Here is a 19,436-nt window from a genome sequence, read left to right on the forward strand (position 1 = left end):
TCCTTTCTTTTCTTTTTCTTTTCTTTTTTCAAATCCACTCTTTCCCCCTTGGAATCTGCTCCCATTACCTTGTTTTTCCAATCCTGTAATAAACTGTTTAATTCTGGGCATTTTCTTGCAGACTGTTGTGCCTGTGCTCTGGTGTCTTCTGTAGGATTTATCTCTCAGCGCTCTGTCTGCTCACCAGATCCCTTTCACTGCTTCCTTTGAGAATGGGATTCACTCAACATGTATGTCCAGAGGCCTATGAGTGAGTGCCTTAAAATATTCCAAATGGCCTTCCATTGTCTGTCTTGAAATCTTTCATAGGCTCCAAGTCAAATAACAATGTCTCAGATGCTCTAGGACTTCTGAACTAAACTTGTCAACTGTGTTTAGGTAGCTGAAATGTTTCCCTTTAACTCTCCTTTCTATCCTCTGACAATAATAATATTAATATTCCTTCAGTGATAAATGCACAGTCTGCAGTTACAAGTCAGCCTATCAAACAGCACATAGACTTCCCAGGAAGCCCCAGTCAATGTTCCCCTTGCATTTCTTTTCGTACTATGAAATTCTAATTCTGAAGTTACAGAAAGATAAGTTTCTGTGCTATATCCAAGATTATCCCCTGTCAAACCTCGTTTACCAACAGGATATTGAAAAAAATGTTCAAGTTATCACACATACTTAAATCCTTTTTTCATAGGAGATTTGACAGAACGAAATGCGTTCAGGGTTTTATCCCACTTCTAAAACAAAGTCCTTATTTCCCAGTGTGTGATGATCTCTTCTATATTTTTCTCCCACTTCTATATCTCTCTCTACATCACTTTCTATATTTCTCTCAAAATTGTTGACAGTAGTTCTGATGAAAATATACTCGGGTCAGGACTTTGGGGTATACGTCCAAAAGACTCAACAAATGCACTACCAACACAAATTTTGATACCTCTATTGAATGTTTTAGACTCTAACTCTACACAGAGCCTCTGGAATAACTGGAAAGCACAGCACTACTTCAGACAAAAGCCACGTCAACAGCCTAATTCTGCATACACTAATACATTGAGAAATCTCAGTGAATTCAATATATATAATTCAAGAATTTGGCTTCTCTCCTTCCCTCCCCTTCCCTCCTCGTGCAGATTTTTGAGCATAAATGCCAAATTATGAAATAAATTGCACAAAAAGTAATGTTTTTCTAAGAAATGAACCCAGTATAACTGTAGAATGTGTCCTATCAGTCTGGACTCTGTCACCCTGGGATTTTCTAGTAAGTGCAGACATTACTGGAAACAGTCAGAAGAAGTGACCCTTGAGAGTCCATTCTTACGGGAAGCAAATTTTTTTAAAGTGTTGAACAGTGCTCCTTAAAGACAGTTCTAAGTGAGGTGGGAAAGCAACTGTCAGAAAATCACTTCCTTTGCCAAATTTTGTATTTCTCCCTTAAAATCTATCTTTAGGAAGTCTGTGAATTCTGCGGGCAGCTGTTACCAGAAGTAGTTTTGCCTAATTTCCTGACAGAGTTCATCCAGCCTAGTTTCTTGAATTCAAACACACCAACATTTTGAGATATAAGTTAAGATAATGAATATTTCTGTGCACTTAGCTGAGTATATAATGTACTTGCATGTGAGAGAAAATTCTCTTTTGATCTCTTCTTTAGGCTATAGCCTGACCTTGTGGGACATTATCACAAGACAGCGAGAAACAAACACTTGCCTGTGGAGAAAGGTATTCAATCTTCCTTCCATTTTTTTCCCTTTTTCTTTGTAATTGTGAAGGATTAATCACTGTTGTCAAGCAAAGTGAAACCCTCAGATACATGTTTATTGCTAGAGAGTCTGGGATGTTGACTGTTTTCACTGAAAAAGAAATTGAATGAAAACAGATTTAGCAGGACTTCTGGTGCCTTCCCACAGCAGCACAGGGAGCTGAGGTCCCTCAGCCTGTTCTCCATCATACTGCAGACCACTGGGCTTATTTGGCAGCTCAGCAGCCATTGACCATCACTGAGCATCTCCCCACTCAGCCACATAGCCAACAGTCACGCAGCCCTGTCTGAGGAAGGGCTGAGCTATGTTTAGGGGGGCAGCTGATAACTGAAATGTTTTGCAGAAGTGCATAAAATTGCCAAGACGAACTTTCATAAAGCAATTGGAATCGCTTCCCTGTAGTACTTTTCCAGACTGTTTCCTACATCACAGACTAGCTTACTTTTCCCTCTCCTCCATCTCCATTTTCTCAGGTACATGGGTAGCTACCCTGATGTCTATTGCTCAACAATAATATTTCCATTTACAATTTATTTATCTTTGCACATAGCACAGGGTCAGAAACCAGTCTCCACTGAAAGGATAGTCTCTCTTTCACTTCCTAATAACTCTTTTCTTACCTTGAGCATCATGGAAGAGATACAAGGAACCTGCTTCAAAACTTTTAAAAGGATAAAGCATGCAAATTTGGTAGGAAATGGCATCCTAAATGTTGCAGTTTCAAATACAGCAACTAAGAATCAACAATAATTTTTTGTCCGCTCTAACACTAGAGTTTGGCAATACCATTCAGCCAAAACGCCTACGTCAGTGATGGCCGAGTCAAAATATTTTATATGACAGGTCACAAAATGGTTTTGCAGCATTTCCACACAGCTGGAAAAGCAATCATACAAAGAAAAGGGCAGCAGCTGTGAGATTTCAAAATCTTACCACAGAAGGAATTCTGGAATTGTGATAGACATTTTTAAGTCCTCATCATCCTTGTCTTTCTCTCTTTCTCGCCTCCATTTGTCTCAAACACTAAAAATTACTGATATCGTTTGGTACTGGTGTCCAATTTTAATCATGTGACATTTGGAAAAAAAAATCTAGTCATAAATAAAAGTAGATGGGTTGGATATATCTGATACATCAGTTTATGTACTAAATTTTTCTTTCACGACCCATAAAGGATGGATATCTATTTGAATCCAGAAATTCCAGGCAGGGTGATGAAACAAAGACAGAACAGAAGCCTCCTCAACCGAAAGTACGCAGCAGCCATGGTCTTTCTGTCCACCAAAAACTGCAGCCTGCCTTTTTTAGCATCCTCTTAAGTCTCACAGAGCACTGCCTAAGTGCACTGTGGAATGAGCAGCTTCTTGAGCTGCAAATGCAATTTGTCCTGCGACTGCCAGTTTGTACAGTATGTGTGAACTGCACGAGGAGAAAATGAGGGAGTAGGCAAGCAATCAGCATTGTGATCTGGGGGGAGTTTTTTCAGGAATTTGGTCTGTATCTTTCAGAAGTGTTTGAGTAAAAGAATGGTTAAAGAAAATCTGCAGCCTAGAGCATTTTTCCTCACACAAAACGGGCTCTATTTTTGGTTGGAAAATCTTCAGCTAAAGCAAAAGGAGGATTTATTTCAGCACTCTCAAATGTTGTTGTGTGTATTTTGCATACACCTTTTTAGTGTAATGCAGAAGAATACTGGCCAGATACATCTTATTTTTCTTAAGTCTTGCTTTTACTTCTTTAATTCATTACAAATCAACTCTGCACTATGAATGCTCAACTTACCATACCCTGTAGGTACAAGCTCTGTGACTGGGTATAACAATATACTCCTCTTGATGTCCATGGTAGCAAGAATGTGTGCTAAACAGAGTCAACAGCAAGCACTCAGAAAGCAGCAACACTTAGCAGATGGCAGTTTACAGATTTACAATCTGAGAATCCACTAGTTTCATCAATACCATATAAATAGCTAAATCTATCTAGCAGGGATTTTGTCATACCTAGGTATGGGGCCTCAAACAATTAGGAATGTATTTCTGGAAGGATTTAGCAGCCTGATACAGAGACAGACTCTTGGAGCTCAGTTCCTTTGGGCCACTCAAGTTAAAGACTATCTAAGATTCCCTTTGCTTTCATGAATGCCAAAGTGGACTTTGTTTTATTCAGACTTGAAAGAATCCTTCAGGATCTTGTGTAGTGCTGAGGCTTTTGAAAATCTGGTCTTTTATTTGAAATGTTCAGCCTTTCTGAAAGGGAATTTTATACTTTAGCTCTTTGCATGCATATTCATACAGAATAGAAGTGGAGAAAAAATTCTCAGGCAGCATAGCCTGCTGAAAACCTATCCATAGGTAAGAGTAGATATAACTATGCCAAGAAATGGTTTCTACCACAAGGGGTGATACAGAAGGTCCCCACTAGGAGGCTCTGCCTGTCCCCATTCACCCATTTATTTTGTTCAAATCAGCATTATGGATGAGCTTCAACATAGGAGAAGTGAGTTGGCCCCTTTTGCTAAGTGTTCAGAGCACATGGCACGGCTATAGCTTTTGCTAGGGCATTAGTGAGATACTTAGTAGTGAATTCTGCCCTAATACAAGTTGCCTAACAGTCACTAAGTGCGTTAACACAAGCTTACCTCGTCTTTCTTTTACACCCACTGTCAAGCTATGCAACCACCATTACTTCTACCATGTCAAAATGCCTACTAGTAACAACTTAGATGAACAGTCAGTTCAGGCTGAACCTAAGCAAAACCAAAGTGTGTCTGAATGAAATGGGAAACACTTTGAAGAGCTGTCCAAAACACTGTCACCACACTTACTTGAAGATATACAGACATTATTCATCAAAGTTATGGTTGACTCCTCACTAGACTTGGATGATTGAATTGCAGCAATTTTCAAAAACATTTTCTCTCTTATACAGCTCACTAGGAAATTCTGTCCATCCCTTGTAAATGGGCATCTTTCCCCAGTGATTTGTGTATTTGTCACCTCCAACTTGAACTCCCATAACTGGAGTGGAATCTGAAACCTGTGAATGGGTTCAGAAGTTGACTGCTGGCTTTTTCCACGATGTAAGGTTCTTTTAACACAGTATGTCTGAATTCAAGTCTCTCTGCAAGTTTCTACTCTATCTCAGTGTCTGTTTACAGCCCTGGTCAGTATTTTCAAAGCAACTAAAGAAATTTCAGGGATAGCTGCATACCTCTGATGTGCTTTAGATTAGGAGGTTCAGGAAAAAAATGTGTGACAGATACTCATAATATGAATCTGATTTTGCTTTGCTATGTCTGCACCTCTTGTCTAGGTAATCCTGCTATGGGATGTTTTGCTGGAACCTGATCATCTTTAGGAAATATTGCAGTTTTCCCTATGTGGTTAGGCTGGGAGGGGGGCTTCTTACCATATGTGACAGAATCCAACAGCTGGCTTTGTTTCTTAATCCCTTCCTTTCTTCCATCCACCTCCCACCAAAAACGTATTTCATGAATGTTGATCCCACACAGTGTATGCAAAGAATCCCACCCAGGCAATTAAAGACTCACTATTGCTTTTGGTTGCTCATGGAAGGCACACTGATAGTACCTTGTTCTGATTACGATTTAAGTTTTAGTACCTCTTTTTTTTTTCAGCTGTACGATCTTTCTAGCTTCTTCTACTTTTATGTCCAGGGAGGTCACAGCTTTTTAAGTACTCTGACTTTAGAAGCAATTAGAATTCTGAAGTTCTGTGAATGAGGCCTCTGAGAACAAAAATCACTTCAAGTGTTTCCTTCTCTTAGGCTATTTGTGAAACACAATTCATTTCAAAATGCTTAAATACTGAGGTATTCTCTGCCACTTCAAACTGCATTTGGAATTGTTAAGATATTATGTTTCTGATGTGATAATAAAAATGTTTGAATTAGTCAAGGAAAAGCAACTGTTTCATTTATAAAAAAATACAGAAAGGTGGAAGGTAATATTTGCAATTTGCTTCAAAATGAGTGAAATATTTTAATAGGGTTATTTTGACAAGTACTGAATCCAGCGGACTATAGGTCAGACCACTGCAGCAAATATGATTTTCATATGATAATAAAGAATGTGGATAAAAGTAAACTGAAAGGAATACAGCATGTTGTTCTGTGGAAGAGCAGGGCAGTAAGGATTGACATAGAAGACTTAGATGGAAATGAGATACATAGACTATTACTGCAGTGAGACAAGACTAAAAAATCCATGCAAGATTATGTAGATTACACAGCAAATGGCTCATGGCCAAAAGTTTTACCTGGTTTTATGCTATCACAAAAGCCACTGCTAAAGAATCTGTCCTTTCTTACACTCCCCTTTAGGTACTCAAAGGATACTGAAATTCTTCCTAAAGTCCAATCTAAACCTCCCTTGGTGAACATTTATAATTGATAAGAAAGCTCAGATGACAACAAGGAAATGCCACCGTTCTTCAGTTCCTTTAAGAGGAAATATTTGACGATTGAAAGGCTTTGTAAACTCTTTAAATCCAAACACTGGCAATGTTTTTTAATTTACATATGATTGCTTTTATTGGATACAAAGAACATTAACAAGAAAAAAAAATAAGAGAACAAGCTAATGTGGCAAGTTGTTTACAGTTACCTGAATCATTATTTCTATCTCCAGCTGTTCTGATTAATTTTTTGAACTCTGCCACAAAATCTGTTGTGCTCCTCATAGAAAGATAGTAATAACATGACAACAGTTATTACCAGTACCTCCAAAACCTAAAAACTTAATGAAAAAGCAAATTGCATATTTTCTTTAGTGAAAAAGCATTATTTTGAAAATCATACTATCTTTTCACTCAAATTTGGAGATTCTATAGGACTATTTGAAACTAAGCTTTACTTCTTTTTCCAATTATTTGTCATTTTCATTTTCATACTTGCATACAAAATGAGGTATGCAAATGGAAGAGAGAAAATGACACTAAAATAATTGCAGTCCCTAGGGAAAAGGTTTTGCTTTTTGCTTTGGTATTAAAGTAGTGAGTAGTTAGTTGAGCTAAAGGAACACTAACGGCTGTACCCTTTCCAGAAAGACTCACACTGGCTCATAAGTGACCAGTGTAGATTGACTTTATTAAAGTTAATTCATAGATCACTTTTTTATAACTCAGATTTCAGTTTACAATTCAAAAACATAGGCATTCAAAGACATGTTTTGTTTGAACAGAGGCTGAACATCTTTGAATTTGCCCATATTGTGAGCTTTGCTACAGCTTAAAGAGAGACAAAGTATCTGTTGTAATTAACTGTACTGGTCAAATAGGGAAAGAGCTCAAGCTTGAACAATGACCTCATTATGAATATCAGTCAGTTTGAAACAATGCATTTCTGCAATGCTCCATCCTAAACAAGTCATATGTGTCCAGCACATATGATTGCCTTGTTCTCCAAAAAACTGCCAGCTGGCACTGTTGCAAAGACTTTTGCTAACTCTGCTCCTCTCCACATGAAACTGGTAGTTCTTGCAGAACTACTAATTGTAACCAGTGAGCTACTTCTTTCTAGTTCTCACCAGCAAAAGTTGCTTTCCTGCTTTAATATCTCTGTGAAACCATTATAGGTACGTCTGCTGCCACAGCAATCAAACAAAATACTGCACAGTGCCAAGACATTATGCTATGAATGAATTCTCAGCACATAACTCTCCAAGAACATCTTTCCACCCAGCTAGAAAGGGGTGGGACTTTTTCTTTATTTCCCTTGGCTGTCTCTCCAACAACTCCCTCCCTAATTAAAGCAATCCCAGTACAGATTATTTTGCCTGAGCTTACTCGACTGAGAAAAATTATACATACCAAAAGTTTTAAAGCACTTTCGGAACAGAAATATTTTCGGAAAGAAATATGATGTAAAATTCAAGGCAAGGTGTGGCTTGTGAAAGGGAAAATTAGCTAAACATCAGTTTGTTTCCAAACACTCAGCAGTAGCAAGAACTTTAAAATCTCTTTTCTTTTTCCTTTTAATTTTAAGGTAGTGAAAGATCTTTCCATGAATTGTATGCGTACCTACACTGAAGTATTTCCATCAGCTTGAACAACCTATTTGCAGCAGGAGGTGTGGAGACACTAACTCTTCTAGAAAAGGCAATGTACAACTGAAGGACAAGCATCCCACAATTAGTAATAAGCCCCAAAGTGCTGATGCATTGAGAGGCTGCCTCTTTCACAAATGTGAAAGTATTCAAAGTGTCTTATTTTCCAGAGACACAGGCAGTTAGCAGCTTGCTCCTTGCAGAGAATTGTGTGTGTGTTTTGAAATCTTAAATGTCTTTTCTATAATCACATGGTGAGAGCAGTATCAGAGCTGAGAAGTGACCACAAGTAACCTCATGAGCTTCTTCCTCTTTCTTCTTTTACAAAAAATTACCCACACATCACAGCTTGATGTGACAGGTGCTGCTATGACTGCGAGTATTTCCTAGGCCTCTTTCCTGATCTATAAGATTTGGTAGAATTATTTTGCTCTTGATGCTTTTCTAGGCATGTAGACAACCAACTGTGTTTATCAGGCTTTGGATTTCTGAATTGAAATTCAGATATACGAAGATTTATTTCGCCCAGCACGATGAAGTTTCAGACAAACTCTGAACAGAAACCACTATTGTTTTAGAGTGATGGTCCAGAAGCACTGTACAGTGTTGTGGAGGAGTGCTAGGTTAGTAATCACAGCTCACTGGGGCTGCTTAACAGTGACCACAGCCACCTCCAGCTGCTGATAGTGTTTCTTTCTACATGGCTGGAGAAACACTTATTTATACAACTAATCTTTATCACACTTTTACCAGGAAGTTACTTAACATGTATCTGAAACTGAGGATGTTCAAGCTGAGCTCACTTCATTTCAAGCCAAATGCTGTTTCTGTCCTGCTCAGTGAGCACGACCCATTCAATTGAATTTTGTTATAAACAAACAAAAAGGATAACAAGTCCCATGCCCTTCAGAATGACTTTCTTTCCTACAGCAAGATGTTTTCCAAAACCCTTTCCAATGCACAGCTTAAAGTAAAAACTGGTTTAAAATTCCAGTGAGAGCTTGGGGAGTGCTGTGCTAGATACACTACTGTCCTTTCCTTCAGACCACCGGTGTTCAGAGCTGTTCAGCAACTGAGAGCTTAGATCAGACTTTGGCTTTGCATAATGACAGAAACACAGAAATTGTTGCCTTGGGATAGTTCAGCGGTCCACTTCCATCTGTTATCTTATCCCAGTACTAAATCTTTCAGAGGAAGCAACCCACCACCTCAGAAACAGCTATTAGAATGCATGAGGTAAAACCAAACCAACCATGATATATATTTTTAATGTTTGCTAGTTCTAAGTAGACAAGGCCACATACCTGATGAAATAAAATGTGATCAGAAAATGGTGATTTCTACAGACTTTAAATGTCTGATTGGCAACTAAAAGTTAGGCATATAGGAAAGCCTGAAAATTGGCTTTGGTCTTATCTGTATGATCTAAATGCCTCTGTTGAATCAGTATCAAGAAAGCAAGACTCTACTGACTTTAACGAGACAAAGATCTGACCTTAAGTTTTTTACATGTAACAGTTTTCAAAGACATCTAGAAATGGAGAAATACAGACCCCAAAGCTTTCAGGAAGTTTTGGTTGGAAGACGAGCTATGCAGCTGGGCTTTGATCTGAATGGAACAAACCCAAACCTAGGATGAGATCTCCTGTCAATACCAGAGAAAACTATGTTTGGATTCAGATTCAGACTTTACAATATGGGGGCAAAGTCCTAAAATGGTGTAGAAGAAGGCCAGGGAAGGCTGCCTGCTGTACAGCAGACAGAAATCCCCCCACAGCTGTGGGCTCTGAGCAGCTCGCTGTCTGGGTGCAACAGCATCAAAACAGCAGGGGTAAGCCCACAAGGAAGTTTCTGTGGTAAACTGGTTTTGCAAAAACTAAAAGCATTATGCATCCTTTGTAGCACAATAGCATAAGGTTATACTGGGGCTGCTGCAAAACAACCTCAAATTCCTATCTATGGCTGCAAATGCAGCTTCTGCAAAATATGTGTAACAGCTTTGAGAGCTAAGTTCACACTGCTTCCTGCTTTTTGCATGTTGGCTTACACATGCTCTCAGCACTTACCAGTTCTCAGTTGTCACCACTTCTTTCACACCTGAGAGCTCACACTGGCTGGCTGTGAGTGGCACCAACTGAGTTACACGAAGTAGGTGGTGATGTTAGCATGCCTCAGATGATTCACATTTGACACTGTGGATATATTCTTAGGAATCATCAATATGAACACTGCAAAGAGAATGATATTTGCATCTAGCAGGCCACTTAGAAGAAAACATACTAGATTTACAGAGTACATACTGGTAGCAATTCTTACTTCTGTCGGACATGAGAAGATATGTCCGCAGCGCAGAGGTGTGAGTTATCCACCACCTTGTTCCTTTGTGTCAACCACAGGAATGAGATAAAAATACACCCTTGTTCAATAATCTGCTCAGTGCTACAAGCAAAGGGACTATTTTTTTTTTAGTTACGACATTCGCTTATGAGAAAAGAAATTCACTCGTTCTTCCTCTTTTCACTATGTTTTCTGGTTGAGGAATTAGAGCACTTCACTTGGGGTAGTTTACCTCTCAGTCTACAAGAATCATTGGGTTTCTTTTGATTCTTAGGAAGCTCGTATGGCTCCTGGGAGAGAGATGTAGGCTATCAACTGACATGGTGCAACAGTGATAATTTTTAGTGGCTTATTCCAATGCATATGTACAGGCATATATATCCTGTAAAGATTTATAGGAAAGAAAAAACTCATGTCCCTCTAGTTGTTGCCTCCAGCCATTATCTCCAGTAATGAGTTACTGCTCCTTAAATAATTCAGTGAAGTGAAAGCTTGTGTGACTATGTAGAACAGATAAAATGGCACCTGGCTCCTTTCATCACCTCAGTGTGCTACCTGCTTTTGACTGCTGATGAAGCCCACTAAAAAACATGAGCTGGGTGGCCAGTAAGAGAAAACCAGGAAGGCAATAGAGAGATTTGCTCTGCTTTCCATCTGTGTCACTCAGCATGACTGAAACGGGCACAGTTTCTCAAGGCATGCGGAGGGAATTTTGTGACTTTCAGGGAGTGTTCTGTGTGACTGAAAGCTTTTGGAGCCTGTATGGTAAGTGATTAGGCTGACAACTATTATCTGTGTTGGTATGGAAAAGGGAAGGAAAAATACTTGAGCTGTTTGTGTAAATTCATTCTTTGCCAGATTCCTATGGTTCTCTCCACCACCTAATAGGATGAACAACATCAAAACTAATCAATAAACAGCAGCTAGCTATCCAAGTCCTTACAAGTCCATCAGCACTTACTCCATGTTGTTGTGTGAAGAAGGGCAGTGGTGAAAAACTTTCTGTCAATGATTATATAGCCAGAAAACTTGAATCACGGTATATTAAAGACAACTCAGTGTTAAAAATAATGTTTACTATTTTAATTACTTTTCCCACCACAATTAAATAGAAATTAAACAATGAACCTAAATTGATGTTCTAGCTGATGTTTTTTCTCTAATTCTTATTTTATTTATTTATTTTTTAAGAAACTGGTAGAGAAGTATCATAGAAAAGCTTCCACAAGAGCACTGAACGAAGAACCATACAGGATAGCAGGAACCTGTACTCCACCATTCCTTTGAGAGGGACAACAGCCCAAAGCACGTATGTAAGAGCCCTGCCAGCTGGGGTTGCAGCCCAGCATGGCAGGCAGTGGGCTGAGCAGGCAGAGTAGGCAGAGACAACTGGCAGGAAATCACAGAAGCTAGAAATAGCAGCAGAGAAGCTGAGAGAGAGGACCCAGAGACTGGAAGGAGCAGGTGAGAGATTACACTGATCGCTGGAGGAAAAGCACGAGAGAAAAAAACAAAAACAAAAACAAAAAAACCTCTTTGCTACACCTCTAGGATATGTCAAAAGTACACAGGTGTTTTAACTTCCCATTTATTTTCATGGAAGATAAGTCTTCACTGAAGTCAGCTCTGGCACCTTGGATCTGAGAGTGTAAAACGGCTTAGCTGAGCTTTTTTCTCTCTTGTTATCCCAGGAAGAGCATGTCAAGAGATTGGGAGTGACTGACTGGCATTCATATAGGCTAATGATTTGGCCCATGGAAATGGTGGAAGATCTCCCCAGCCCCAATTCAGCTGCACCTTGCAAGCGCCGCACTTCTGTATGATTGCACTGGTAGAAAAAGAGGATCTGTGCCATGGCTTTTTGCAGAGCTTTACGTAAGAGCTTCTCAGCACATCTGTGAATAGCTAGAAAAAAATGTCAGGGGAAGTAATGATGCAGAGACCAGCCTGAGCTACAATTCTTCCCTGTAGCTATCAGGGCAAAGAGAGCTGAAAAGTGTACAGTGCCACTCCTATTTCATAAGTTTCTGCACTTTGACTAAAAGGTGCCACTAAAAATTCTGTCACTTATACATGAACTGTTGTTACAACCACTTGTTGGTTGTGAAACTACTAGCATGGATTTTTTTCTGAATGAGATGTTAACATGAACACGTACATACAGACAGACACACTTTTGAAGAAGCAACTTGTTAAGTCTTTCTAAGAGTATGACAGTTTGAGGTAGTAATACTTATAAAAATGTTAAAAAATGTTCTATTTTTCAAACTAGGTAGGAAGCAGTCCTTCACGATAGGAAGACTATAACATCTGCCTGATGCAGAGATCAAACTGTAAAAGTCCTGGGCTAGAAGTATTTCAAAGCATTTGAAGATACAACAAATATCACTCACACTTTCATCCCTCATCAGTTTCAATTGCACCTTAGTTTGTACTTGGCAGGAGAATTACCAAACCACTTTCTCCAACTATAGGTCACCAGAGATAAGAAAATGTTCTTACAGACAGGGCAAAGTAGAGCAAGAAATGCTGTGCATCTCTGTATGGAAGGCTAAATTTAAACCAAGACCATTCATTTGTCCACAGCTTACAGTAAATATCTGGTTGTAGACCCCAGAGGCACACCAGAAATGCCAAATTGACAGAAAATGTATAATATTATTTCTCCACAGGCAACAGAGTCAATCATGTTTCTTTTATTAACTGCAAAGCATCTAATTCTCAGTTATGTTAAGGACTGTTTGTAACACTTTAACATTGTAAAAGAGTAATAAATGGGTGTAAATTGCACTAAAGTTTTCTCTAATGGCCCCTATATTGTCATAGTGATCTGTATTGCAGACAGCTTTGAATATCACTGAGGCTGTGGATTAAGGTTTTCTCCCAGGTCTTTAGAAGAATTCCTTTGCAGAAGTCCTTAATTCTCTCCACCTGTGCCCATCCAACAGATAGAATTGCAGTCCTTTTCTTAATAGGATAGAGTTGCTTATCCTATTGAGATTTTCAGGTGAGCACTGTGTAATTTGGACTGTTCAGTATTAGCCATCTCTATCCAAGAACTGAAACTATTGAAGGTGGCCTGGCTAGTATTGCCTGCACTGTGAAGAGGAAAGCCTGCTAGCTTTCGGGACTGGTAAGACTTGGAGGGGATGTCGTATCAATCTGGAGGACACGGAAGACTGCACAGCCTGAGAACTGGGCTCACAAGCTAGTTTGGTTATGGTCTCTAGTCAGGGAAACAGAAAAACAGCAAAAGTGAATTGAATCAGGAACAATGAATAGCTTTTCACATAACTTGTGTGGACTTCGTGAATGCTTGCGTAAACATAAGTTCAAGAACAGAATGTGGAGGTTGCAAGAACTTGCTGTCAAGTAAAGATAAGAAAGCAGGACAGACGTCTTATTGTTAGAGATAAGGAAGCAAAACAGATGCTTCAGCTCAACACACTAGCTGAGGCTCGTTTGTGCTACAGCCCCCTTAAAGGTTAGTAGTTCACTGAGAGGAAAACTCTGAGCCTTTGCGAGGATGACTACTAACCTTCATCCAACGACCACCAGATAGGGCCCAGAGACCCTTCCCACATTTTATGACGCATGCTCAGAAGGGCGGGACAATATGCAACACTTTCTCAGAAATGTAATGAATATGTATACACTATGCCTATAAATATGTAGTCACTGCTTCCCTTGGTGTGAATGTTCAGTGGAGTGATCCCCCATGCACCCAGCGCTGTAATAAAGGAATACCTGCATGACATAACCCATTGGCATGTTAAGTTGCTCTGTCAGATAGCTTGGCTTCAGAATGATAGCAGCTGAGATATTTGCAAGCCACAATCAACCCATTAGTTCCAGGGTCAGCTGTGTTGCAACAATATCCAGCTCCCGGGCACGCTGAATCCTTCTGTACTGCATGCTTCTGACCTCTGAAGCACAGTAGCCACCTCCTGTGACCACAGATCATAAAGTTGCCTTGCAGATAAAAATTATGGAACCTTCCTGAGACTAACAGCTGCGCTATTGCAAATAAATTTATTTAAAGATCCTGGTCAAATGAGTCAGTTTAACATCATCAGTGTACTGCATTTCTGAATAACACAGGCATGATCGTCTGCTTTCAGGGGAGGGAGGATACTTTCCTCGGTTCTGGGGCTTTGCGGTTGAAGTATTGGGATTCTTTCAGATTAGATTTAGGGATATACTCTTAGATTCACAACTCCCTTTCATTCCAGTGGGAAAAAAGAAATAGAAAGGTCTCTGTGTTACGCTACTTAGGTTCTTTGATAGCTTCAGATATTTTATGAGGCTTGGCATCCAATGTTCAAATTCTTTCTAATGAAGATCCTAAAATAATAAGCTTCGATGAATAGCACAAATTATGTGCTAATGGAGACAAGTTCCATGGGTAACAATATTTTTGAGCAACTTGTATTATCTTCTGAGCATATCTGCAATGATTTTGTTATGTGTACTTTAAAAATGTCAATTTATCTAGACTTAGTTTTACAAGTTTTAGTACATGTAGAAGTGTTGAGATGAAAAAACATGCTTATGAAAATGTGCAAGGTTTTCCCCGGCTCAGATACCTCTCAGGAACAGTACATTACACTGAAGGAAACAGTATAAAATTCATGAAATGTCCTTAGTTTTTGGAAAATGGCAATTGAGCTCCTCATGTGGAATATTGCATGGTGAGATTTGTGGTACTTCCTGCTTCTGGCCCTGCACTGAAGGAATAATGTATATTTTTCACACTGAAAGTACTTCAGCTTTCACTATTGGGGATATTTATACATATGAAGTAAAAACACAGAACAAGCCAATTCAGTGAACCCTAAAAATGGTTGATTTGCATGATAGATAAAAGTCAGAAATCCTGTGAACAGCAGTGCCCTGGGAATCTAGTGCTAATTTGAATAATATTGCAGAACTTTATTTTGTTAAGTGTCATTCATGAGATTTGTACAGAAAGCAGTACGAAGATAAATTTAGATGATAACATTATTCTTGTTTCCTCTGATGTATGCAGGACTTGATAACAAGCTGATTGCCTCCTTCTGATGGATGTTTACATACAACAGATGTTTTAATTTGATTATATCTGTGAGATAAGCAGAATGCTGTGCTAAGTCCAAACACTTTTTATTAGCCTTTCAAAACATTTTGCAATGAATGTAACCTTTTGTAAATGTCCTTGCTTGAGGCTGCGTGTGTTCCTGTAACAGTGCAAATTATTAGCAACAAGTTCAAACCAGTGATTATGCCAAAGAAGAAAACTGCATTTAACAGAAGCTGTGATTCTGTACTCTCTGATAACTTAAACGAAGAGAGCAATATGATGCAAGCAATGATACAAGCACAACAGTGTAACACTACTCTGCAGAGCACAGTGTGTTCTTCAGCAAATGGTGCACAAACTGGGTAGTTTTTATGAAGAATGCTGAAAGGCCAATATGCTATGCCAAGTATCCTGAATATGAAAATGAGCAGTCAAATGTCAGCTATGAGAATGGAGTGCTGCAGGGAACATAAGTTCTGGTTTGCAGACAATATAGGGTTACAAACTTTGACTCTGATCTGAACTGAAATGTCAAAATTCCCCTGAAAATAAGCCTCTTCCTTCACTGTAGTGAAATCAAAATGTTGTATGTTGATCTCATATTTCATTTTTTAAATGTAAAATACAGAGAACAACCAAAAAATGTCAAACCAATTCATTACTTCAAAATAAATAATGATCTGTATCATACAAAACATGTCAACTTTTAAAGAAAAGATTTCCCATTCTCTTTTGAATAGGACAAAATATGAAAGGATTTGATGGCCAAATAGCTTGCTACCAGCATAAGGGTGGTTTAGATCATCCAGCCTTTGTACTCAACCATTTGGTCCTGGAGCTTGACCTGGGACTAATTCACTACAGTCGAATAAAGGAAATTGCTCCATTGGATGCTGCGAATGCTACCAGGTTGTCTCAGTCATCTATTTGAACCTCACTTTGAAGCTAACTTCTAGACAGCTAAAAGTGAGATGTTTTCACTGTACGCCACATCTCTCAGCTTAATATAGGCATGAACAGTACCTTGTGTTAGTGCAGCTGTATAAGCCTTATGTAGTTCTCAGTCAGTGGATCTGGGAAGTAGCATATTGTGGGATTTTTAAGCAAAGCATGACTGGACCTAATAAACTAGTAAAAATAATTACTTTACTGGGCACATCAGCAGTTTTTGGCTGTGGGCAGAATGACTTTAGAAGTGCGTATAGGAACTGTTAAGTCACAGCCTGAACCACTGATTGATCACCTGAAGCAAGCACTGAATCAGCCATGGAGCACAGGTGAAGGCAATTCAGCTGTGTGACCGGAAGGGGTGGAGCCTGGCTGCACCTCTCCTAGACCCCATTTAAGGGCTGACTGCCCCTGAAGAAGGGTCTCTCTGAGGTTCTCTCCTTTTGGAGTTTTGTTATGTGAGCCTAGGACATGGGTGAGTGTTTCATTTTTTATTGTCTCTTTCCATCATGATAATTTTTCTAACTTTAAATCTTTTAAATGCTATCCTAACTATACTACTCTTCTAAATGTACGTTTGTTAACTGTACAGAAGTGTATGTTAAATACAGAGAAACTACAGTTTTTATTAACAATGCAAGTTTTGTAGAAGCTTGGAAGTGTTCTTTGTATAAGAGTAATGCTGTAGATTGTTTAGGATACTGACAGAAATAAGCAAGATGAGGAATGTTTTAAATAACAGAGAGAAACTATTTGTATTCAATACGCTTTATAGGCTGTCATAAGAACTACAGCATGAAGCACTTGTGTTGTCTTCGCTAGTCGGCCCCTGAGGCATGAAACATACAGCATGTTTGTGCTCTGAGTACCTTTTTTGAAGGCTCAGAATTCTGCTTATCTGAGTAGAGAATTGAAATTAGCTGGTCCTTCATCACCTGATCAGGTGGTGTTAATTATTTACAGCTTCAGTCTGTGGCTCTTTGATGCTGGTTCTTTCATACCACAGTTGAACTGAGGTTAAATATTCACAGTTCCAGTCTAGAAGTCAGTAATAAATTGCAGGCTGCAAATAGAGAACTGGGAACTATGAATGAGAAAATGGGAAGAAAAGACCAGTTAAGTTGTGTTTTACATACTTTGATTGTCCAGGAAATCCTGATTAGGTTGCATTTGGGCCCTAATAGGAAAGCTTATACTACCTAAATGCAGGACATGAGCAAGCCTGAGACAAATCTCTGAACCAAACCGGGATTGATTTCTATGTGGACTTCTGTGAGACTTCTATTCTTTTACTGAGAATAGAGTTATAGAATCACAGAATGGCTTGGGTTGGTATAGACCTTAAAGCCCCTCCAACCCCCTTCCGTGGGCAGGGTTGCCACCCACCAGCTCAGGCTTTTTAGAGCCCCATCCAACCTGTCCTTGAGCCCCTCCAGGGATGGGGCACCATAGCTTCTCTGGGCTGCTGTACCAGGGTCTCACTGCCCTCTGAGTAAAGAATTTCCACCTAACAGCTAATTTAAATCTCTCCTCTGTTAGTTTAAAGCCATTTGTGATTGTCCTATCACTGTCTACCTTTGTAAAAAGTAGGTCTCCCTCCTGCTTATAAGCTCCCTTCAAGTACTAGAAGGCTGCAGTGAGGTCTCCCTGCACCCTTCTCCAAGCTAAACAAGCCCAACTCCCTCAATCTTTCTTCAAAAGAGAGATGTGTGTCAGACTTCTGATCATCTTCATGGCCCTTCTCTGGGTTTACTCCAACAGTTCTGTCTTTTTTTGTGCTGGGGGTACCAGACCTGGATGCTATTCCAAATAGGGCCTCACAAGAGCAGACCAGAAGGGCAGGATCACTTCTCTCTCTCTATGTTGCCCACCCCTCTTTTGATGCAGCTCAGCATACTGTTGGCCTTCCAGGCTGAAATATCTAGGATATCCAGGTAGGATATATTGCTTCCATCAAAAACTTTCTGTAACACCCACCATTCACATGGGCTCCCACTGTAGCACAATTTTATGTGGGTACCACATCTGGAAATGAAAGCAATGCTCATGTGGGAAAAATGAGTCTTCATTTTTCATTCTTCATTCAGTCACTTATAGCAGACCTCACTTCATCTGAGGAGAAGCTGAGCTCCCTTGGTTTGCTCAGCCTAGAGCAGAGGAGCTGAGGGGAGGCCTTGTGGTGGCTGCAGCTCCTCACAGGAAGCAGAGGGACAGCACTGAGCTTTGCTCAATTCAAGTCCAGTAATTCTCCAGCCTTTGGTTGGAAGATGGTCTCTGAGTGATTCCTGACTGTATTTAAAGGGGATGAGGACAAGGAAAATGCTCATGGATAGGTTTATGTGAACTAGCACAATAAACTTGGTCTGCACTGTGAAAATCTGCATTTAGGGAGTTTTTAAAACCAAATTTACATAAAATCACAATGAGATTTTTATGTCTATTATAGGCCAATTAAATGCACTATACAAATACTTCCAAATTCATATGGAGATAATCTGGGACATTCAGAGCATGATCACACACTCACTGAGGGCTCAGCCTTTTTTTTTTTTTTCTGAAATATGCAAACCTGCATCTCTAAACAGTGCTGTAATTGAGACAGAAGTGAATCACCAACAACTGAGCAGGCATTCTCAAATTATGTCTGTGTGCATCAATTCATTTTTCCATCAATGCCACTGAACTTGGAAAGAAAGGAAGGCTCTGGGTATCAAAAGTGGGTCTCAAGGCAATTGCTGGCTATCCAGTGGCTGGATCTGTATTGGCACGAGGCTTGGGCTTTATTCAGCCTAAATGTGTGAAGGGCCTAATGCTTCCTTCTGGTCTCTAGAAGTGCAAAGCTGGCATCTCAGGTGTGCTTTCACTCTATGAATAACTGGCACAATTTCTTCCTTTTGGAGAAATCTGTGTCAAAGACTCAACAGAGATGGAATGAGGAATGGCGATGAATATGCCCTGTGTCACACACATCAAATGGTGTGCATCTGGTCTGTTTGGGAGCAAAATGCATAAATAAAAATAGGTGGGTGACAAGTTGTCACGGTCCACTTCAACTTCTGCAAGATGAATGTCAGGCAGGTCTGTGTGAACATTTCCTGTTATTACCCCGACTTCAACCTCCCCTGCTGCCCCACTCCATTTTATCTGGCGTTTTCGGGCACCCTTTCGACTACGCTTCTGCAGTGGGGAGCGCGGGCTGCAGCACCATCGCCAGGCACGGCGATGGGGATGCAGGGAGGAGATCTGGGGAGCCGCCGGCCTCGCGCCGCTG

General features: G+C 39.8%; 1 protein-coding gene and 1 long non-coding RNA gene across 2 annotated transcripts in view; both read left to right on the forward strand.

Annotated features, from left to right (window-relative positions):
- The window catches only part of LOC104911534, a 57,984-nt gene extending 42,129 nt beyond the window's left edge, over positions 1–15,855 (forward strand). The window contains exons 2-3 of the long non-coding RNA XR_793978.2: positions 1,649–1,716; positions 11,350–15,855. This is a non-coding gene — a long non-coding RNA (uncharacterized LOC104911534). The remainder of the gene's footprint in view (positions 1–1,648; positions 1,717–11,349) is intronic.
- A 735-nt stretch (positions 15,856–16,590) lies between these two features.
- The window catches only part of TGFBR2 (transforming growth factor beta receptor 2), a 72,600-nt gene continuing 69,754 nt past the window's right edge, over positions 16,591–19,436 (forward strand). The window contains exon 1 of the mRNA XM_010712891.3: positions 16,591–16,640. Coding sequence (XP_010711193.1) covers positions 16,637–16,640 — 4 coding nt within the window. The 5' untranslated portion in view covers positions 16,591–16,636. The remainder of the gene's footprint in view (positions 16,641–19,436) is intronic.

Source organism: Meleagris gallopavo, chromosome 6 (assembly GCF_000146605.3).
Source record: "Meleagris gallopavo isolate NT-WF06-2002-E0010 breed Aviagen turkey brand Nicholas breeding stock chromosome 6, Turkey_5.1, whole genome shotgun sequence".
Lineage (NCBI taxonomy): Eukaryota > Metazoa > Chordata > Aves > Galliformes > Phasianidae > Meleagris > Meleagris gallopavo.